Consider the following 25,444-nt stretch of genomic DNA (forward strand, 5'->3'; position numbering starts at 1 on the left):
ACACTTGTTTGGTTACTACATGATTCCATATGTGTTATTTCATAGTTTTGATGTCTTCACTATTATTCTACAATGTAGCAAATAGTCAAAATAAAGAAACCCTTGAATGAGTACGTGTCCAAACTTTTGACTGGAACTATATATTTATATTTTCATCATTTAGCAGATACTTTAACCCAGAGCGATTTACAGGAGAAATTAGGGTTAATTACCTTGTTCAAGGGCACCGACAGATTTTTCACATAGTTCTGGGATTCAAGCCAGTGAAATTTCAGTTACTTGCTCAACGCTTTTAACCACTAGGCTACCTGCCGCCCCAGGTAAGTAGCTTTGTCAGTTTGTGACAACTGCCTATGTAAAAAGGGCTTGAAAAAATATTTGATTGACTATACCTTGATCCTGAAGCAATGCCAAAGAAGTGCAAGTGTGTGTGCCAGTGAGAAAGAGTGACAGGACAGCATGACATGAAGACGTCGCTCTTAATGCATTCAAATCATAAAAAGCATAATAACTGCAATCCATTTAGCAGAGATGGCATTGAGACGAAGCAGATGGACAGAGGCTAATTGAGGGTTGGAGTACATTCATTGCATCTACAATCAACCCTTCCTTAAACCATAATAAAAGAGGCTGTCACTAAGGCTGCATTCAATCACAGATCTTTTTCAGAGCTGATCTGATTGATCAGAAGACAAATTAGTGAGGTAAAAAAATCTGAATTGGGCTGCCTCTAAATGCTTCTGCTTCTGCTTCCCAAATGGCACCCCATTCCCTTTATAGTGAGCATAGAGCTCTGGTCAAAAGTAGTGTAATGGAGAATAGGATGCCATCTGGAAAACATCCTAAAACTCAGTCAGTCTGAAAAGTATAACTACAAATCACAACGTTGTCTACACACAGAGGGGAGATGGTTACTGTATCTCACAGCCCACATCATTGGTTACATTTTTATTTCTATTTACAGGAAATTTGTTATAAATATAATACATCATCTGAAAAGCAGTTGAGTAAATACATACATTTAAATAACAGCTTAAGCACAAGGTGGAGGTCCAATGAGGGAGAAGTATAGGGATCATGTTGATTTGATTGGTTCATACGTTGGTTTGTTTGTGTTTGTTTTGTAGAAAATTAAACGTGTGCACGTGGAGACTGACAGCACTGTCAGTCCAGATGGACTACAGACCAACAACAGACAGGCTCACAGACAGGTGGGCAGGCAGTATCTGTATCAGGACCTGTCAGTCAAAGAGTTTGTTTGTCAGTCACATACTGTAGTATAGTGGTTAAACGCTGGGTCATATTCTGTTTGTGATGTGCTGATGGTCTGGTCCATGTGACCACACAACAGAAAACCCTGGTCATGGTCAGACTCATTGAGGCAGAGGCAGTTTCTCCTACTTCCTCATCCTGGTTAATCCAAGAAGTAAACGACAACTGTTCAACAACGTGATTAGTTTTTCAACACTAAAAAGAAAATAAATGTCTGGCGGCAGACAGATGACACCAGTACCGTAGGAGACACGCTGTTGCCGTCTTAGTTTACAACGTCTGTCTGTTCTCCTCCCCTTTCACAGGTTGATTTCATCAAATAAAAAAAGGTCAAAACCAAAGTGCATCAGCTGAGATGACAGATGAATAATACACAGAGAGAGAGAGAAAACAGATCCTTCTTCCACATGTAAGTCCATGATGCTTTGCTTTGTTGCTGGGACATAAAATAGCTACTGGGGGGTTTATTTAACAACAGTCTGACCATAGCAGTGGTTACAAGCTCAACTGATGCACAATTTCATTTAAACATTTTATATATTTTTTTTAAATACATCTTATCGCCCTCATTTTAATTACAAAATACAAAACTGCTTTCCTTAGTCCAGTATTGAGTATATTAGTTTGGAAAAAGGGGTCAAATTTTTAGGGAGTGGAGTGGATGTTTGAGACTTGGTGGAAAGATATTTCTGCTTGGTAGCTGGTTCAGAGCACGCAACAGTTTCTTAACCAATGGGGAGCCTTGGTAGTGATGATTTGCAGATCATTTGTTCTTTGGTTATTGTTGGGTGGGCGGGCAGGCAGAATTAGGATCCTATTCATTAGGGCACACCGCAGTAAAACCTTTTGCAACAGAAAATGAAAAAGAGCCTTTCAAGTAGTCCCTCCCTGTTATAGACCGTTTTCTTCAGTTGTATGCCTAATTAGGACAGCCCAGTGTTCAAGCATTGTTGATGGTGAAGAGCGGGTGATTTGGGATTTGGAAGATATTTCTTGCTGTGTGGGTCTCCGAGCTCTCAACCCTGTTGCTGCCAACCAATGGGGAGTCTTGGTAGTGATGATTGACAGATGGTGGTTAATTTGTTATTGATGATGGGGCAGGACAATGTTCAGGTGCTGTTAATGATGATTAGTGCGGGCGTGGCCGTCTGCTGGCTGGTCTCACACATGGCTCCCTGGTCCGCCAGCTTGGCGAAGACCCGTGGAGTTCCCAGGTTATAGACGCCCGCATGCAGGAAGCCGGCTCTCAGCGGCAGCCGCATCACTTCCTGTGCCCTCAACTGCAGCTTGTATTGAGTCTGGCCCAGCCATGTAAACGAACCGTGCACCTCAAGAGACTCAGGACTGATGGAGGAAAAGAGAGAGAGAGAAAAGGGGATGATGAAAGAGGGCGAAGAGAGGAAAACAGAAAGAAAATTAAAACCAGGAGGATGAACAGGATGCAGTTATCAGGTAAACATTTGCTCAGGGACATGAGGAACAGATGGCAGATTTAAAGATGCATTGTGCAGAAATCGCTCCGTCATTTCCTGGTTGCTAAAATTCTAATAGCGCGCCTAATTTAAGTTTGTGACAAAACAAGTAAGTATCATGTAGAGAATCATTGTGTCATCTAAACCGCTGTGAAATATATTTTCCATAATCAAAATATTGTATTTTGAAGCTGGTGTACAAAACCAAAAGTAAAAGATGCAAAAATGAAAGATTAAGCAAGGGAAGCATAGAAATAGTGCACGTAGAACAGATCTCCTGCTTCTTAGACTTGCTTTCAATGAGAATGACAGATCTATAAGTACAAGTTCTACGTGAATTTAGTTGGGTCACCCAAAACATTACATATTGCATCTTTAACAGTACAGTGCGGAGCTAATGCACTGTAATAGGAGAAAATAGGACTAGGAACTACTGTGGGTGTGTGTGTGATTATATTTACCTGGTAGTTTTGTGTCGAAGGTCAATGATGGCATCAACTTGAGCCAGGGAGCAGTTAGATAGCGTCAAAGTGACTGGAACCATACAGAGACTACATATAGACAGAGGGGGAGAGAAGGGAGGGGGGAGAGAGGCAGAGGGAGGGGGCGAGAGGAAGGGGAGAGGAAGGGGGCGAGAGAGAGGGGCGACAGCGGGGGCGAGAGAGAGGGGCGACAGCGGGGGCGAGAGAGAGGGGCGACAGCGGGGGCGAGAGGGCGACAGCGGGGGCGACAGCGAGGGGGCGAGAGGGAGGGGGCGAGAGGGAGGGGGCGAGGAGAGAGAGTTAGAGAGAAAGTGAAATAGAAATAGACAGAAAGAGAGATACGGTTATTATACTCATTCTGTGTCAATTTAACTAAAGCACTGCACTTAAGGTCCCTGACTATCAGTCTGTTTCTCCTCACTGTCACCAAACCACACTAATAGTTATCATTTCATCTCCTCAAAGCACTTCTTCTGCCAGCTACAACAGTTCTGGTTTTCCTAGAAATAATGACATTAACAGTGGAGTTTAGAAACAAGTCATGTCAAAAGATAATCGTGTTAGTCCAGTTCTGACTAGTGAATTGTGCGAGAGTACACGTGTCACACAAACAACCACCCTCGGGACAGGCAGGCTGACAGACTCCTGTGGAATGTGTGTGAACATGCATGACGTGTTACCTCTTCTGTACGAAGGGGTGGCTGTAGCTTTCGGGGTAGTGCAGGTTGGTCTTGATGAGGTGGGAAAGCTGTTCCATGGAGGGCCGTGTCGTAGGAGGAGGAAGCTCTGGTTTAAACTTCAGCAGCACCATCTCTTGAGCCTCCTACAATACCACAGGTCAGAGGAACACAACAGAACCCACACCATTATACACACAGCCTCCTACAACAGGTCAGAGGAACACAACAGAACCCACACCATTATACACACAGCCTCCTACAACAGGTCAGAGGAACACAACAGAATCCACACCATTATACACACAGCCTCCTACAACAGGACAGAGGAACAACAGAATCCACACAGACTCCTACAACAGGACAGAGGAACAACAGAATCCACACAGCCTCCTACAACAGGTCAGAGGAACAACAGAATCCACACAGCCTCCTACAACAGGACAGAGGAACAACAGAATCCACACAGACTCCTACAACAGGTCAGAGGAACAACAGAATCCACACAGCCTCCTAACACAGGTCAGAGGAACAACAGAATCCACACAGACTCCTACAACAGGTCAGAGGAACAACAGAATCCACACAGACTCCTACAACAGGTCAGAGGAACAACAGAATCCACACAGCCTCCTAACACAGGTCAGAGGAACAACAGAATCCACACAGACTCCTACAACAGGTCAGAGGAACAACAGAATCCACACAGACTCCTACAACAGGTCAGAGGAACAACAGAATCCACACAGCCTCCTAACACAGGTCAGAGGAACAACAGAATCCACACAGACTCCTACAACAGGTCAGAGGAACAACAGAATCCACACAGACTCCTACAACAGGTCAGAGGAACAACAGAATCCACACAGACTCCTACAACAGGTCAGAGGAACAACAGAATCCACACAGCCTCCTACAACAGGTCAGAGGAACAACAGAATCCACACAGCCTCCTACAACAGGACAGAGGAACAACAGAATCCACACAGACTCCTACAACAGGTCAGAGGAACAACAGAATCCACACAGACTCCTACAACAGGACAGAGGAACAACAGAATCCACACAGACTCCTACAACAGGTCAGAGGAACAACAGAATCCACACAGACTCCTACAACAGGTCAGAGGAACAACAGAATCCACACAGCCTCCTACAACAGGACAGAGGAACAACAGAATCCACACAGACTCCTACAACAGGTCAGAGGAACAACAGAATCCACACAGCCTCCTACAACAGGACAGAGGAACAACAGAATCCACACAGACTCCTACAACAGGTCAGAGGAACAACAGAATCCACACAGCCTCCTACAACAGGTCAGAGGAACAACAGAATCCACACAGACTCCTACAACAGGACAGAGGAACAACAGAATCCACACAGACTCCTACAACAGGACAGAGGAACAACAGAATCCACACAGACTCCTACAACAGGTCAGAGGAACAACAGAATCCACACAGCCTCCTACAACAGGTCAGAGGAACAACAGAATCCACACAGCCTCCTAACACAGGACAGAGGAACAACAGAATCCACACAGCCTCCTACAACAGGTCAGAGGAACACAACACGAGGTCAGGACACAGGAACAGATGCCATTTCAACACACCACCTATACATCTGCTAAGCCTCCTATTACACAACAGAGAAACAGAGACCATTGTGTCAAACAAACATTGCTTTTATATACATGTAGATACAGACATTTTGTTGTGGTATAATTTGTTTGCCATTGTGCAGCCTGCCCCGTGCAGAACGTTTGCTGTTACAAAATATAATGAATGGCCTCTTTGGCAAAATGCCTTGATAGAGACATTCAGAGAACTATAATTAGACGTTTTCACAATAGACAACTTTTCAGTTGGTGTGTGTGTATATATCAATACATTTATGTTTTATATCTAAAAACATTTCAGCCCTATTAGTGACATTCCCTTATATTGTATGACATTGATATTCAAGTAGGTAGAAATAAAAGCTAAGTCGTTCAAAACAATGCCTTTGCTATAGAGGCAATTGGTCTAGGAAATTATGTGGGAGCAGTGAGTTCTTCTGGGAGGAGAGAAAGCTAACGAGCGACGGCAGGAGTGAGGGAGGAAGGTAGGGGAAAATGGTGGTCTCGGCGGCTTACGCGCAGAGCTGTAAAAAACCAGAGGGATAAAGAAGGATGAGAGAAGTTCTCTTGTGCACGCCAGTGTTACGAATGAGCGCCGCAGACACTGTTGCTATGCCAACAGCTTGGCTTGGAGGAAGTTGTGTGTCTGAGGGGGAGTAAAAAGAAAGTGTCAGACTAAATGGATGTGGTCTGGCCGCGTGAGTGGGTAGAGGAGAGAGGGGGAATGAGGGAACGAGGGAGGAAGGTGGTGGCAGAGATCACGTTTTGTCTCCGTGGTCGTTATTGGAGAGTTCTTTTTAGACTGGAAATGAGGCGGTCTGATGATAATAGCCATTTATATCTCCATCGCAATCGCTCTCACACACACTTAAACCAATGACACACTACTTCCACAGGAGGTAGACAGAATAAGAGAGGTGAGAAACTGCTTGCATCGTGCAGTGGGTACAGTCTGTGCCTAACAGACATACACGCACAGACACTGTTAAACTCACTATGTCATTAAATCACACTTTGTGTGTGGGAGGGAGGTGTACAGCTGTGATGTGACCGTGTATGGCAAATGTGAATGTAAAAAAAATGAAATTAGGTATTTTGTAAAGTGTGACTGTGTTTAAGAGATAATGAATGTAATGAATGTAAATGCATAGTCATTGAGAAGTGCTTCTCAAATCCTTCAAGACTGTGGGGACTAACTAGAGAGGTTAACAGGGTTAGAGCCATCTGTCACTTTCTCGCTCTCTCACACGCCAGCCAGACACACTGGTGATGCGCAGGTCAGCGGTTTGTTCACCCGGAACCGCCCACAATTGCTAATAACCAATCCGCAAACGCCCGACTGTGTGGTAAAGTGAAAATCTGAGGCCCACACCAGACCCTAACCTACAAATATAAACAATGGCAACTAGAAAATGCGCTGTACAGTCAGAGATAGGCTTATAATCTCTGACATTTTGGTGTGCTATTTGTTAGTCGATTTGCCTATAGATACATGCAGCTTCTCTTCTGTCATAACTTGTTGCCCTATAATACAAAATAAACCGCTGTTCACCATAATAATGCCATAAATCGATAGAATGAATGCTTCAATCTAGTTGACATCGGTAAAGTTCTTTCATCTCCTCTTCTCGCACACAGCAAATATATTTAGGGACTGGGGAGAAAATGCAATAACAAAAGATTTTCCATGCTAAATTTCTAAATGACATCAACAAATTTAAAGTTGTGAAAACTACCCAACATGTTTCTGATAAGACGACTTGGATGAATATTTTATGTCCTCTTAAAACGGAAGTTATGTTAGTGATATTAAGATTCTAACAATGACTGTGTTATATAGACTTATTTAGGAAAAGTCAAGGACGGGGGGGACATGACTTTAAAAATGGCAAAGTATTAAAACATTTGTAAAAACAATTGTGGACGCTCAACTTTTCTAATGTGACACTGTTTCAGAGAGGTAATGAATGAAGTGTTATTGAGAAGTGCTGATCAATCATTCAAGACAGTGGTGACTAACTAGACTAAGGTTAAGAGGGTTAGAGCTCTCTGTCACATTTGCACATGCACACACACACACACACACACACACACACACACACACACACACACACACACACACACACACACACACACAAAGTAATGGCTTGGTTAATCACTCTCCCTTTGTCTTCATATCTTCAGAGACCCCCCACAAAAAAAATACATTAGCTTAAATGTGGGTGAGTAAGTGTGTGAGTATGTGTATAAGATTGTGTGTGTGTCTCTTTCTGTGTGTCAGAGTTAAAAAGGCTTACGCAGATAAATCTGGGGCAGGAGCCAAGAGTCATTCTACACACAATACCATATAATGACAAAGTAAAAACAGGTTTTTAGAAATGTTTGCCAAAACCCCCCACAAATAAACAAACAAAAAAACTATCAGTTGGGGACTGATAAATACTTACCGTAATTTCCGGACTATTAAGCGCACCTGAATATAAGCCGCACCCACTGAATTAAAAAAGAAATATTATTTTGAACATAAATAAGCCGCACATGTCTATAAGCCGCAGGTGCCTACCGGTACAGGCTTTAACGAAACACGGCTTGTAACAAAAAATAAAAAATTAGCAGTAAGCTTTAGTTGTCTTTTTGCAGCGAGTCAATTCCTCACGCTGCTGTTTCCAACGTCTTATCATCGACTCATTAAGACCAAGCTCCCGTGCAGCAGCTCCATTTCCAACAGCCGGATCAATCGCCTTCAACTTGAAAGCTGCATCATATGCATTTCTCTGTGTCTTTGCCATGATGAGGGTGACAAAATGACTACCGTAATCAGAATGATGGGAAGTTTGAGAGCGCTCGATTTAATCTAAACAGTAAACAAAAGTTGTTTGACCTTAACCCGTTCGGCAATTTCATTGGTCTAATGAACGCTTCATGCCGGCAAAAAACTGAGCACGTCACAGAATGTGCTTTTTGTGAGAAAAAATTTGAAAGCGGGAAAAATCCATATATTAGCCGCGTCATTGTTTAAGCCGCGAGGTTCAAAGCCTGGGAAAAAAGTTGCGGCTTATAGTCCAGGATTTACGGTATTTAGATTAGTATTCAGACCCTTTACTCAGTACTTTGTGGAAGCACCTTTGGCAGCAATTACAGCCTTGAGTCTTCTGGGTATGAGGCTTCAAGCTTCGGCAAACCTGTATTTGGGGAGTTTCTCCCATTCTTCTCTGCATATCCTCTCAAGCTCTGTCAGGTTGGATGGGGAGCCTCGCAGCACAGCTATTTTCAGGTCTCTCCAGAGATGTTCGATCGGGTTCTGGCTGGGCCACTCAAGGACATTCAGAGACTTGTGATTAGGGTTGTTGTACTGTTGGAAGGTGAACCTTCACCCCAGTCTTAGATCTTGGGCACTCTGGAGCAGGTTTTCATCAAGGATCTCTCTGTACTTTGCTTTGTTCATCTTTCCTTCGATCCTGACTAGTCTCCTAGTCCCTGCCACTGAAAAACATCCCCACAGCATGATGCTACCGCCACCATGCTTCACCGGGTTTTGTCCAGATGTGACACTTAGCATTCAGGCGAAATAGTTCAATCTTGGTTTCATCAGACCAGAGATCTTGTTTCTCATGGTCTGAGAGTCCTTTAGGTTCTTTTTGGCAAACTCCAAGCGTGCTATCATGTGCCTTTAACTGAGGAGTGGCTTCCATCTGGCCACTCTACCATAAAGGCCTGATTGGTGGAGTGCTGCAGAGATGGTTGTCCTTCTGGAAGGTTCTCCCATCTCCACAGAGGAACTCTGGAGCACTGTCAAAGTGGCCATCGAGTTCTTGGTCTCCTCCCTGACCAAGGTCATTATCCCTGATTGCTCAGTTTGGCAGGGCGGCCAGCTCTAGGAAGGGTCTTGGTGGTTCCAAACTTCTTCCATTTAAGAATGATGGAGGCCACTGTGTTCTTGGGGATGTTCAATGCTGCAGAAATGTTTTGGTACCCTTCCCCGTATCTGTGTCTTGACACAATCCTGTCTCGGAGCTCTACAGAAAATGGCTTGGTTTTTGCTCTGACATGTACTGTCAACTGTGGAACCTATTATAGACAGGTGTGTGCTTTCAAATCATGTGCAATCAATTGAATTTTACCGTAGGTGAACGCCAATGAAGTTGTAGAAACATCTCAAGGATGATCAATGGAAACAGGATGCGCCTGAGCTCAATTTCGAGTCTGATAGGTAAGGGTCTGAGAATACTAAATTTCAGATTTTTATTTGGAAAAATGTGCAAAAAATGTCTAAACCTGTTTTCGCTTTGTCAGTATGGGGTATTGTGTGTAGATTGACGAGGGAAAACATGTATTTCATCAATTTTAGAATAAGGCTATAAGGGGCCTAAAATATATAAAGTCAAGGGGTCTAAATATTTTTCAGAATGCACTGTATGTATTGATTTCTAAGACATTCTAAGGGTTTGCATCATTCACAACTAATGTTGCCAAATAACTCTACATCTAGCACATTTCAAATGATCACTGTTATGCTTAACATAGCCACTTCATATGCACAGTTGCTCTGGAATGGGGAAAATATCCTTCCTATTTTATTCAGCTAAGTTCAATTATATTCTTCTGACTATAAAATCATATAATATAAAATAATGGCACAGGACTTAAGCATATCATGTCTGCTAAATGAACAAGCTTACAGCTTACGGCATAGTGCATAGCCAGATAACATACAGTAGGCCAACTCATTCTGTTCTTCTGAAATATTTTTTCTTCATATGTTTCTTTAGACCTGCCCAAAATAAATAATGGATTTATTGTGATGGTGTATATTAAATGGTGTGCATCAGCGACTTGTATGCGTGAAGGCCTGGAGATGCTAAAAGGTGTTTAATTAACTGTCAATTACCGTGAGACCTGCATTAGCATTAAAATAGTTGGCTGACAAAATTTCATGGCAGCCACAGCCCTAGCGGTGACAAATGGAATTTTCCATCTAGGGATAAATAAAGAACAATGAACTTCTTCACACAGCCTTCAAATAGTAAGGCAGTGCCTGCCTTGAAAGCACTTAACTTTTACATAAGAGCTACACTTGGACGTCACAAAAGCAGCAGTTTTTTTTACCTGCTACACTGGAAGCGTAACCTTTGGCTATCGGTGTAGACCTAACCCTGTAAAAACTTGTACCAGGCTCCAGACACCAAACGTCTCAGTGCCACCACTGACAGCATGGTCACAGATTGTGTATGTGTGTTTTGGAGGGGGCACACTAAACACTCAGCTGGAGTTGTGTGTGTGGTTTTGTTTGTGCTTCAGTCTCAATGCAGGTAACTCAGTCCTGAAGAGTGTATAGTTATTCAGCTTGTGTGTACACTAAATAGCTTGTGTACACTACACAGTAAGAACACAATGGTGATTTCAATGTTTACACTTGATCATTAAATGGCCAGCGTTCATTCAGTGTGATGAGTCATCCAGGAGAGAGAAGAGAGGAGACAGCCAGAACACTATGTGTTGGGACAGTGGCAATGTTTTTGTTTTTTTGGCTCTGTACTGGATTTTAAATGATACACTGACTATCAGCTTTAATTTGAGGGTATTTTCATCCATAATTGGGTGAAACGTTTAGAAATTATACGTGCAGAGCATTTTAGGGCACCAAAAGTATTGAAACAAATATACTTAGATGTTCATTAAAGTAGTAAAAAGTGTAATATTTGGTGCCATATGCATAGTACTAAATGACTACATTCAGCTTTTGACTCTACAAATATGTTGGATGCATTTGCACTTTCTTTTGGTTGCGTTTTAGATTACTCTGTGGCCAATAGACATGAATGGTAAATAATGTAGTGTGTCATTTTAGAGTCACTTTTATTGTAAATAAGAATAGAATGTTTCTAAAAACCTCTACAGTAATGTGGATGCTACCATGATTACGGATAATCCTGAATGAATCGTTAATAAGAGTGAAAGTTAGATGCACAAATATCATACCCCCAAGATATGCAAACCTCTCACCCTTACAATAACAGAGGAGGTTAGCATTTTTGGGGGGTATGATATTCGTGCAGCTAACTATCTCACTCATCATTATTCACCCGATATGGATGAAAATACCCTCAAATTAAGGCTGACCGTCTGCACCTTAACCTCAGTCATTGTTTGATTTCAAATCCAAACTTTTTGAGTATAGAGCCAAAAGAAGAAGAAAATGCTTCACTGTCCCACTAATTACAGAGGGCACTGTATGTACGTGTGTGTGCACCTCTTTCTGTGTGAGGGAGCAGGCCTCTTTGCCAATGGTCTGTAGTGCCACGTGAAGCTGTCCCTCCAGGATCACCTGCTTGTTGTCTTCAACAACAAATGCCTGTCAACAACAAACAAATATTAGCAACCAACAACATACAACTGTCAACAAACAAATATTAACAACCAACAACATACACCTGTCATCAACAGTTGGTAGAGCATGGTGTTTGGTGTTTGCGACGCCAGGGTTGTGGGTTCGATTCCCACGGGGGACCAGTACGGGGGGAAAAAATGTATTAAATGTATGCATTCACTACTGTAAGTCGCTCTGGATAAGAGCGTCTGCTAAATGACTAAAATGTAACAAACAAATATTAACATACACCTGTCAACACCATCAAATATTAACAACCAACAACATACACCTGTCAACAACAAACAAATATTAACAACATACACCTGTCAACAACAAACAAATATTAACAACATACACCTGTCATCAACAACCAACAACATACACCTGTCATCAACAACCAACAACATACACCTGTCATCAACAACATACACCTGTCATCAACAACATACACCTGTCATCAACAACATACACCTGTCATCAACAACATACACCTGTCATCAACAACATACACCTGTCATCAACAACATACACCTGTCACCAACAACATACACCTGTCACCAACAACATACACCTGTCATCAACAACCAACAACATACACCTGTCAACAACAACCAACAACATACACCTGTCAACAACAACCAACAACATACACCTGTCATCAACAACCATACACCTGTCATCAACAACATACACCTGTCATCAACAACATACAACAACCAACAACATACACCTGTCATCAACAACATACACCTGTCAACAACAACCAACAACATACACCTGTCAACAACAACATACACCTGTCATCAACAACCAACAACATACACCTGTCATCAACAACCAACAACATACACCTGTCATCAACAACCAACAACATACACCTGTCAACAACCAACAACATACACCTGTCAACAACCAACAACATACACCTGTCAACAACAACCAACAACATACACCTGTCATCAACAACATACACCTGTCATCAACAACCAACAACATACACCTGTCAACAACATACACCTGTCATCAACAACCAACAACATACACCTGTCATCAACAACATACACCTGTCATCAACAACATACACCTGTCATCAACAACCAACAACATACACCTGTCATCAACAACATACACCTGTCATCAACAACATACACCTGTCATCAACAACATACACCTGTCATCAACAACATACACCTGTCATCAACAACATACACCTGTCATCAACAACATACACCTGTCATCAACAACCAACAACATACACCTGTCATCAACAACCAACAACATACACCTGTCATCAACAACCAACAACATACACCTGTCATCAACAACCAACAACATACACCTGTCATCAACAACATACACCTGTCATCAACAACATACACCTGTCATCAACAACCAACAACATACACCTGTCATCAACAACATACACCTGTCATCAACAACATACAACATACACCTGTCATCAACAACATACACCTGTCAACAACAACCAACAACATACACCTGTCATCAACAACATACACCTGTCATCAACAACATACACCTGTCATCAACAACCAACAACATACACCTGTCATCAACAACATACACCTGTCATCAACAACATACACCTGTCAACAACAACCAACAACATACACCTGTCAACAACAACCAACAACATACACCTGTCATCAACAACATACACCTGTCAACAACAACCAACAACATACACCTGTCATCAACAACATACACCTGTCATCAACAACCAACAACATACACCTGTCATCAACAACATACACCTGTCATCAACAACATACACCTGTCATCAACAACCAACAACATACACCTGTCATCAACAACATACACCTGTCATCAACAACATACACCTGTCATCAACAACCAACAACATACACCTGTCAACAACAACATACACCTGTCAACAACAACCAACAACATACACCTGTCATCAACAACCAACATACACCTGTCAACAACAACCAACAACATACACCTGTCATCAACAACCAACACCTGTCATCAACAACCAACACCTGTCATCAACAACATACACCTGTCAACAACAACCAACAACATACACCTGTCATCAACAACATACACCTGTCATCAACAACATACACCTGTCATCAACAACCAACAACATACACCTGTCATCAACAACATACACCTGTCATCAACAACATACACCTGTCATCAACAACATACACCTGTCAACAACATACACCTGTCATCAACAACATACACCTGTCATCAACAACCAACAACATACACCTGTCATCAACAACATACACCTGTCATCAACAACCAACAACATACACCTGTCATCAACAACATACACCTGTCATCAACAACCAACAACATACACCTGTCATCAACAACATACACCTGTCAACAACAACCAACAACATACACCTGTCAACAACAACCAACAACATACACCTGTCAACAACAACATACACCTGTCAACAACAACCAACAACATACACCTGTCATCAACAACATACACCTGTCATCAACAACATACACCTGTCATCAACAACATACACCTGTCATCAACAACCAACAACATACACCTGTCATCAACAACATACACCTGTCAACAACCAACAACATACACCTGTCATCAACAACATACACCTGTCAACAACAACCAACAACATACACCTGTCATCAACAACCAACAACATACACCTGTCAACAACAACATACACCTGTCAACAACAACATACACCTGTCAACAACAACATACACCTGTCAACAACAACCAACAACATACACCTGTCATCAACAACCAACAACATACACCTGTCATCAACAACATACACCTGTCATCAACAACCAACAACATACACCTGTCATCAACAACATACACCTGTCATCAACAACCAACAACATACACCTGTCAACAACAACATACACCTGTCAACAACAACCAACAACATACACCTGTCATCAACAACCAACACCTGTCATCAACAACCAACAACATACACCTGTCAACAACAACATACACCTGTCATCAACAACATACACCTGTCAACAACAACCAACAACATACACCTGTCAACAACAACATACACCTGTCAACAACAACCAACAACATACACCTGTCATCAACAACCAACAACATACACCTGTCATCAACAACCAACAACATACACCTGTCAACAACAACCAACAACATACACCTGTCAACAACCAACAACATACACCTGTCATCAACAACCAACATACACCTGTCATCAACAACCAACAACATACACCTGTCAACAACAACCAACATACACCTGTCATCAACAACCAACAACATACACCTGTCATCAACAACATACACCTGTCATCAACAACATACACCTGTCATCAACAACCAACAACATACACCTGTCATCAACAACCAACAACATACACCTGTCATCAACAACATACACCTGTCATCAACAACATACACCTGTCATCAACAACATACACCTGTCATCAACAACCAACAACATACACCTGTCATCAACAACCAACAACATACACCTGTCATCAACAACATACACCTGTCATCAACAACCAACAACATACACCTGTCATCAACAACATACACCTGTCATCAACAACATACACCTGTCATCAACAACATACACCTGTCATCAACAACCAACAACATACACCTGTCATCAACAACATACACCTGTCATCAACAACATACAACATACACCTGTCATCAACAACATACACCTGTCAACAACAACCAACAACATACACCTGTCATCAACAACATACACCTGTCATCAACAACATACACCTGTCATCAACAACCAACAACATACACCTGTCATCAACAACATACACCTGTCAACAACAACCAACAACATACACCTGTCAACAACAACCAACAACATACACCTGTCATCAACAACATACACCTGTCAACAACAACCAACAACATACACCTGTCATCAACAACATACACCTGTCATCAACAACATACACCTGTCATCAACAACCAACAACATACACCTGTCATCAACAACATACACCTGTCATCAACAACATACACCTGTCATCAACAACCAACAACATACACCTGTCATCAACAACATACACCTGTCATCAACAACATACACCTGTCATCAACAACCAACAACATACACCTGTCAACAACAACATACACCTGTCAACAACAACCAACAACATACACCTGTCATCAACAACCAACATACACCTGTCAACAACAACCAACATACACCTGTCATCAACAACCAACACCTGTCATCAACAACCAACACCTGTCATCAACAACATACACCTGTCAACAACAACCAACAACATACACCTGTCATCAACAACATACACCTGTCATCAACAACATACACCTGTCATCAACAACCAACAACATACACCTGTCATCAACAACATACACCTGTCATCAACAACATACACCTGTCATCAACAACCAACAACATACACCTGTCATCAACAACATACACCTGTCATCAACAACCAACAACATACACCTGTCATCAACAACATACACCTGTCATCAACAACCAACAACATACACCTGTCATCAACAACATACACCTGTCAACAACAACCAACAACATACACCTGTCAACAACAACCAACAACATACACCTGTCAACAACAACATACACCTGTCAACAACAACCAACAACATACACCTGTCATCAACAACATACACCTGTCATCAACAACATACACCTGTCATCAACAACATACACCTGTCATCAACAACATACACCTGTCATCAACAACCAACAACATACACCTGTCATCAACAACATACACCTGTCAACAACCAACAACATACACCTGTCATCAACAACATACACCTGTCAACAACAACCAACAACATACACCTGTCATCAACAACCAACAACATACACCTGTCATCAACAACATACCTGTCAACAACAACATACACCTGTCAACAACAACATACACCTGTCAACAACAACCAACAACATACACCTGTCATCAACAACCAACAACATACACCTGTCATCAACAACATACACCTGTCATCAACAACCAACAACATACACCTGTCATCAACAACATACACCTGTCATCAACAACCAACAACATACACCTGTCAACAACAACATACACCTGTCAACAACAACCAACAACATACACCTGTCATCAACAACCAACACCTGTCATCAACAACCAACAACATACACCTGTCAACAACAACATACACCTGTCAACAACAACCAACAACATACACCTGTCAACAACAACATACACCTGTCAACAACAACATACACCTGTCAACAACAACCAACAACATACACCTGTCATCAACAACATACACCTGTCAACAACAACCAACAACATACACCTGTCATCAACAACATACACCTGTCATCAACAACATACACCTGTCAACAACAACCAACAACATACACCTGTCAACAACAACCAACAACATACACCTGTCATCAACAACCAACAACATACACCTGTCATCAACAACCAACAACATACACCTGTCAACAACAACATACACCTGTCATCAACAACATACACCTGTCATCAACAACATACACCTGTCATCAACAACATACACCTGTCATCAACAACATACACCTGTCATCAACAACCCAACATACACCTGTCATCAACAACCAACAACATACACCTGTCATCAACAACCAACAACATACACCTGTCATCAACAACCAACAACATACACCTGTCAACAACAACCAACAACATACACCTGTCAACAACATACACCTGTCATCAACAACCAACAACATACACCTGTCAACAACAACATACACCTGTCATCAACAACATACACCTGTCAACAAACAAATATCAACAACCAACAAACAAATATTAACCAACAAACATATTAACCAACATACACCTGTCAACAACAAACAAATATTAACAACCAACAACATACAAATATTAACAACCAACAACATACACCTGTCAACAAATATTAACAACCAACATACGCATGTCAACAAGAACAAACAAACAGTAAATTCAACTTCACCAATCAGCTCAACAAAACTTGACATAAAATTGACTATCAACACATAATTAAACAATGAAACACAGGATGGAGCAAAACAAAAAAAACAACTTCAGCATTTATTGACAACATCTTCAATAATGACATGAGCTAAATATACAGTCCATCTATGTATAATTGGAGAAGGGAACAGCAACACCATAGAAGTCCTAGAATAGCGTGGGAGAACTAACAGTATTAAGTGAGTTGAAGTGGTTTGGGATTGTGTTTATTAGGATCCCAATTAGCTGCTGCCTAGCCAGTCCAAACAGGACCCGAGGAAGAATGGGATGTATGTAGTGTTTTACCCATCGAGTCATCATATAATACCAGAAGCCTGTATACTGTATGTCTAGTAATGGATAGTTCAATAGTAGTAGCAATTGGGTAACACTTTACTTGACACCCAGTATCATAGCAAGTTATAACAAAAGTCATAAAGTCATGACCCATATATTTACAACTGTTGTGACATATATTGCGTTATTTCATGGCTTAAGAGTGTCAAAACCCACATTTATTCTAATTCGTTTTTTCCCTGCCAAGAAGTGCCTTTTCATTTGAAAGTTTGTCTCTTAAATCCTTTGTTTTTTCTGTAATTAATTCTTTAGTCATGTTTAAAAAAAAAAAAATCAATAACTTGCAGAAAACACACTATGACACTGATGAAGCATTATGACCATCCTGTTACACTTTGATACAGTCAAGAAGCATTATGACCATCCTATGTCACTTTATTTGAACTAAGAAAATACTCTTTACGGCACTGTCAAGAAGCATTATGACATCAGGATCATATAAGCCAGATAGGCCTATCACGTACATGTCTTTATATCAGTCATCAGTCAAAAAGAGGGTGTTTTGTCCTGCTCCTGAAATCTGCTCCTGCATTCATCCCAGTCATCAGCAACAGAGCATTGGGGTAGGTGCATGTCTGACATCAGTGAGTGCTCAATTACAATGATAATTTAACATTGTCAATTTCATTTTTTATATATAACAAACATAATATTGATGCGTAGGCTATGGTGTATTGGAATGTTTTGCCTTATGTGGTAGGTTTTGTGGGTTTTGACACTTATGTAGATGTCATAACCAGCCATAAAATAACGCAATACATGTCACAACAGGTCTAAATATATGTGTCATAAGTGTTATGACCATATAACAGGTTATGACAAGTTATGTCAGCTGTTATGACATTATGACATGGTTATGACCGTGTCATAACGTGATGACGCTGGGTGTCAAGTAAAGTGTTTACTAGTAATTGCAATAGAGGTCTATTTAAATTACGCAGTCGTACTAATCCTAATACAATTAGTAATAGTAGTGTATTTTAATTCTGTGATTTACCTTCCAGAGGACGATGATGTCGAGGTCCACTTCGTTGCACTTCCTGACCACACCTGTTAAATCCTCAGCCCCACCCCCAGGTCCCGCCCCCTGACTTCTGGAATGTCTCCCCTGTGTCTCCACGGCAATAAGCGGTCTCCAAGACTCTGAGGGCTGACACCTCCGGAAGAAGAAGTCTGCACACGGAGTGGTGGAGCTGATGATCTGAGGAGAGGAGAAGAACAAGGGAGGAGAGGAGGGAGGAGAGGGGAAGATAAGAGGAAAGAAGAAAGGGTGAGTGACAAGATAGCAGATAAAAAGGGGAGAGAGGAAAAGAGACCAAGAGGAAGGAATACATGGGAAAGGAAGGAAGGAGGGAGAGAAGGTTTTTATACATTCAGCAACACCGACCAGCAGTGACAGATAACACTGTTACTGTCCTCTTACAATGGTTAACATACCTGTTCATTTCCAAGGCTCAGGTCTGCAAAGGTGTACTTCTCTAGTGACTTTGAGGTAGCTAAGACACAGAAGATACAGAAAATAAGTCAGGAGAGAGAAAAGAGATTATCCTCACTGTCTGACATTGTTGGTAATGAGAGTGTGTACCTTCGTGGGGTTTGCATCGTGTTGCTCTGAAGCACAGCTTGCCCCTCTCTCTGGTGGTGAGTTTGCAGTCTGGAATGACAAGAGGAGGGTGAAAGAAAGTAAGAGAGAGACATGTCCATGTCCTGTCTCCATCTGAACCGAACCCCTAACTCTAACCCTAAGCCCCAACTCTAACCCCTAAGCCTAAAATAGCAATTTTACAAGTGAGGACTGGATAAATGGCCTCACTTCTCAGAATTGTAGTTAGTTTACTATTCTTGTGTGGACTTCTGGTACTCACAAGTATAGTAAAACATGTACCAACACAACACTTCTCTAAACGCCATCTGATTTTCTAACACATTGGAGAGACCCTGGATGTTCTTTTCAGCTCACGTATTACTATGGGCCAGCTGCAGCTCAGTGTTCTAAGCAGATAGTGTGTGTGTGATCAGTGTTCTAAACTCAAAGATGTGTGTGATCAACAAACAGTTGTTACTATTAGAGGAGAAGGAAAACCTGATGTAGCTTAATGTACTGTTATCACAGGAGACGGAAACCCTTATGTAGCTTAATGTATTGTTATTACAGGAGACGGAAACCCTGATGTAGCTTAATGTATTGTTATTACAGGAGACGGAAACCCTGATGTAGCTTAATGTATTGTTATTACAGGAGACGGAAACCCTGATGTAGCTTAATGTATTGTTATTACAGGAGACGGAAACCCTGATGTAGCTTAATGTATTGTTATTACAGGAGATGGAAAACTGTTTTTATGCAACTAACACTCTAGTCTCAGGCTGTGAACTAGTATGACCAATCAGTGGAACAGAGAGGGGAAGAGAGATGGAAAGAGGGAGAAAAGGATAAGAGACCGTTTTGGCATTTATACAGTACCATCTCTCTATAATCAGCAGCAGCACACGAGTCAGACAGGGAGAGACCAAATAGGACAGGATTGAATAAAATAGCATATAAGGGTGTGGGTGGTCTCTCTTTTCCACTCTGTCTTGGTCACTGCCAACTCTATATCGCCACATTTCCATATTTGACTACAGAGCAAACATGAAGAAAGTGACCTACTTGCAAAAGTGCCCCCCAGTGGTGTGTGTGTGAGATTACTGGAACTACCCATATCACACACTGCTCTAGGGAGCGCCTAAAAGATCATTCTGCCCTCGGCTATGTGTCCTGGCCACCAGCCACACCACTGGTCTTCAGTCACAAAGCTAGTTCCCATGGGGATCATCTACCCAGCCTGGCAGAGCTGAATAAGCTGAATAACAAGCTCTGAATGAAAGCATTTAACACTGTATGAACTGCGAAGGGCGGTCCCATAGCTATAGTACAGCATGAAAAGCCACCAATTGTAAGCCGCTCTGGATAAAAGTGTCTGCTAAATGACTTAAATGTCAAATGCACTGTGACTTAGCAGCATACAAGATTCAGTAGCCTACTCTACCAACTGAACTAGGCTAGATAACCCAACCAAGCTAACCACTTCAAACAGGTGAACCTCACTGATCAAACCACCAAAAGGCATATATCTAATGAACATAACAGCTAAGGAACACAACCCAATACACCAAAGCAATCCAATAGACACAAATAGCTAAACAGGAAATGACTTTGTTTTCATAGAAACCATATAATTTTTTTTATTCTGTGAGACTTTTTAAAAACATTATGCACATTATGACAACCATTTTGGGACTGACGTTTTACTTGTCGGAAAGCTCAAATCACTTTAAAAAATAAGAAATGATCTGTAACACAATTGGCCAAATAGGTGATTTGCAGAGGGTAGTATTTGAATAATTTAAGCTTGTCTCAAAACAGGACACTGCCCCTTTAACACAAAAAAGCTCTTAACTTGACTCGCTTTTCAAAGACAATTAGATATGTACAAGTTTTGTGCTCTTGTAGGAAGCAATCACTCCCTCAAAATGTGATATAAGTGGGCTAGTAACTCACTAACTAGTAAAGAATATCAACAAATGTGCACATGCGGCGACCCTCTGATCTCAAATGCACATCTAGGCTTCTCTCTGAACACAGACGATGAAAAAAATGCTTGTGCTCGTGAAACAGGCTACTCTGATGCACTCCTCAGCCTACAACAAAATCAACAACTCGGTCTTGAATTTAGATTTGGTTTGTTGCATTGAAAGGGACTTATGTTGATTCCATCCCAAGTTCCACAGTAGAGGGAACATTTTATCTGTTTAAAGCCATCGCGGGCTGGCAATTCTTCTGCGCAGGACTGCTACATTGCATATCACCTAGGGATGCAGACTCCTCAGCAACATAAAAAGCCTGAATGGAAATGTACAAATCAAAACCTGACACCAAAAAGTCAAACAGTTATCGAGTAAATGAGTTTAAGACTATTTGTAGTGCTATCTGAGAGGGGTACGGAGAGCAGAGGGACAAACCTTTGTCTTCTGCTGGGTTTATACACTTGTGTAGTCTCCACTGTTTACTGCTGCTAGAGACCTGTGCAATGTGGAACTCACGCACCCCAGCCTCACTCTGTGGATGGAGAGAGAGTGGAAGAGAGAGAATGGAACTTTTAAACAACTTATAAAAGTCTACACACTGCAGTGTTTCCCCTATATTCATTTAGCAGCGATGGGGAAAAAAAATAAATATTTTTGAAAATACTTTCCGGGATGGTAAATAATTTTCAGTGTCAAGTTATACTACTCAAACCAGATAAGGTATGAGAAAAGATAATGGACCTATATATTTTATAACAAGATCATCTTTGAGAACTAACAATCACCCAAATAAAAACAAGACAGTCAGGGAGAATATAAAATTCTAAAAATGTCATGGCACGGGGACTCCATTGATTTTGTTTTGATGTTTGAGTCCCTCAAATAGCATAAGATGTATAGAATGTTCAGTAGCCATGAAGTCATGGCTCACATCATCATCCTGGAAACCCTAGACCCACTCCAATTCGCATACCGCACCTACAGATCCACAGATGACACAATCACAATTGCACTCCACACTGCCCTTTCCCACGTGGACAAAAAGGAATACCTATGTGAGAATGCTGTTCATTGACTACAGCTCAGCGTTCAATAAAATAGTGACGAAAGCTCATCACTAAGCTAAGGACCCTGGGACTAAATACCTCCCACTGCAACTGGATCCTGGACTTCCTGATGGGTGGCCCCTAGGTGGTAAGGGTAGGCAACAACATCTGTCATGCTGATCCTCAACACAGGGGCCCTTCAGGGGTACGTGCTTAGTACCCTCCTGTACTCCCTGTTCACCCACGACTGCGTGGCCAAGAACAACTCCAACACCATCATTAAAACATAAATCGGGAGTTGGTCAGAGACCGGTCAGTGTGGTGCCAGGACAACATCTCCCTCAACGTGAGCAAGACATAGGAACTGTTCATGGACGACAACAAAAGTAGGGCCAAACACGCCCACATTCACATTGCCGGGGCTGTAGTGGAGCGGGTTGAGAGCTTCAAGGTCATTGGTGTTCACATCACCAACAAACTATCATGGTTCAAACACACCAAGACAGTCGTGAAGAGGGCACGACAACACCTATTCCCCCTCAGGAGACTGAAAAGTTTTGGCATGGATCCCCAGATCCTCAAAAAGTTCTACAGCTGCACCATCGAGGGCATGCTGACTGGTTGCATCACCGCCTGGTATGGCAACTGCTTGGCATCCGACCGTAAAACGCTACAGAGGGTAGTGCGTACGGCCCAGTACATCACTGGGGCCAAGCTTCCTGCCAGGGCCCTCTATACAAGGCAGTGTCAGAGGGAGAATTTTTTTTGTCAAAGACTCCAGTCATAGACTGGTCTCTCTGCTACCCCACGACAAGCGGTACCGGAGCACCAAGTCTAGGTCCAAAAGGCTTCTTAACAGCTTCAACCCCCAAGCCATAAGACTGCTGAACAATTAATCAAATGGCCACTTGGACTATCTGCATTGACACCACCCCCCTTTGTTTTACATTGCTGCTACTCGCTGTTTTACATTTACATTTTACATTTTAGTCATTTAGCAGACGCTCTTATCCAGAGCGACTTACAGTAGTGAATGCATACATTTCATTTCATGCATTATTTTTTTATTTTAAAATGTTTAAAATGTTTAAATTGTTTTTTATTATTATTATTTTTTTTACTGGCCCCCCATGGGAATCGAACCCACCACCCTGGTGTTGCAAACACCATAATCGCTGTTTATTATCTATGCAGTTACTTAACCTCTACCTACAGTGGTTCGTCCTTTAAAAGTTGCAACGTACTGCAGCACAGCTTGTGTAGTGCTGCAGAATTCTATGGCAAGTTATTTAAGTGCCAACCACTGGTACCATTAATGCTAGTTAGACCACCAGAGGGCATCTTTGAGAAGCATTTGATAGCCTTCAATAGTTGCTGTACTAGAGAATTTAAAACCTTTTTTGTAAGAACATAGTATATATGGGACTGATTTTAAGAAAATTTGCTTAATATTATGGTGTTTCTATTCCAAGAAAAATTAAAACCCTCAGTTTCCGTTAGGATGGAACGGAAAATATGGCGCTGTACAGCGTGACAGTCGGGAGTAGGCTACAGTGCTGGGCTATTTAGCTAAATAATCCCTGTGTCGTGCGGGCACGCGGGAGACCAGGATTCAATTCCCCGACGGGGAGGAAGGAGTAGCCTGTCCTTGTAAATTAGAATTGGTTCTTAACTGATTACATAGGTGTTATTTCATAGTTGTGATGTATTCACTATTCTACAATGTAGAAAATAATAAAAATAAAGAAAAACCCTGGAATGAGTCGGTGTGTCTAAACTTGAGGCCATGAAGACGTTTTGGCTAGAGGAATTGACGATATTATAATGCAACAAAATACATTGATTAAAGTTTAAATAACCATCTGCATTTTGAATGTCTTTTTTCTAGATATTTTATTAACGAAAGCATAAAGATGTTGATGAACAAATACTGTACTGCTGTTTTGAGTTACAAATGTAACACTAGAGTACTTAAAGCATCAAATACATTGCAGGTAGGGGGATGTTCAGACCTACAGTAGCCGTGCTATAAAGAGTCTATTGTCCTGATAATCGGGCTACAAGTGTTTGAAAACCTGTTTTCAAAATGTCACCAGCTGTCCATCGCTACTGTAAATAATAAAACAGCATCTTGTTTACTTTCTTTATTGTAACCACAATGTCACAAATAATTTGTATCTACCGTTCCAATTACTTTTAGAGTTTGGGATTAATTTGATTAATATAAGTGTTTATACACCAAGAAAAAAAACGAAAAACCCTCGAGTTTCCGTTAGGATGGAAAGGAAAATATGGCGCTGTACAACGTGACGGTCAGGAGAAGGCTACACAGTACTGGGCTATTTAGCTAAAGAATCCCTGTGTCGTGTGCTGGCACGCGGGAGACCGGGGTTCAATTCCCCGATGGGGAGGAAGGAGTAGGCTGTCCTTGTAAATAAGAATTTGTTCTTAACTGACTTGCCTAGTTAAATAAAGGTTACACTAAGAGCATAACATTTCTACCCCATCCTTTTAGTCTAACCAATACCCAAACAGAGA

At 41.6% G+C, this 25,444-nt stretch overlaps 1 protein-coding gene across 2 annotated transcripts in view; it reads right to left on the bottom strand.

Moving 5' to 3' along the window:
• Positions 1-921: 921 nt before the first annotated feature.
• The window catches only part of trappc8 (trafficking protein particle complex subunit 8), a 97,882-nt gene continuing 73,359 nt past the window's right edge, over positions 922-25,444 (bottom strand). Inside the window, exons 23-30 of one of the 2 annotated variants that reach the window (XM_014123258.3) lie at positions 22,296-22,392; positions 19,879-19,947; positions 19,731-19,789; positions 19,291-19,494; positions 11,778-11,879; positions 3,907-4,049; positions 3,206-3,295; positions 922-2,616 (exon numbers count right to left, since the gene is read on the bottom strand). In XM_014123258.3, coding sequence (XP_013978733.2) covers positions 2,382-2,616; positions 3,206-3,295; positions 3,907-4,049; positions 11,778-11,879; positions 19,291-19,494; positions 19,731-19,789; positions 19,879-19,947; positions 22,296-22,392 — 999 coding nt within the window. In that variant the 3' untranslated portion in view covers positions 922-2,381. Of the gene's footprint in view, positions 2,617-3,205; positions 3,296-3,906; positions 4,050-11,777; positions 11,880-18,000; positions 19,495-19,730; positions 19,790-19,878; positions 19,948-22,295; positions 22,393-25,444 lie in introns of those variants that run through there. The other variant, XM_014123256.3, reaches the window with a different exon arrangement.

Source organism: Salmo salar, chromosome 10 (genome assembly GCF_965601325.2).
Source record: "Salmo salar chromosome 10, fSalSal1, whole genome shotgun sequence".
NCBI lineage: Eukaryota > Metazoa > Chordata > Actinopteri > Salmoniformes > Salmonidae > Salmo > Salmo salar.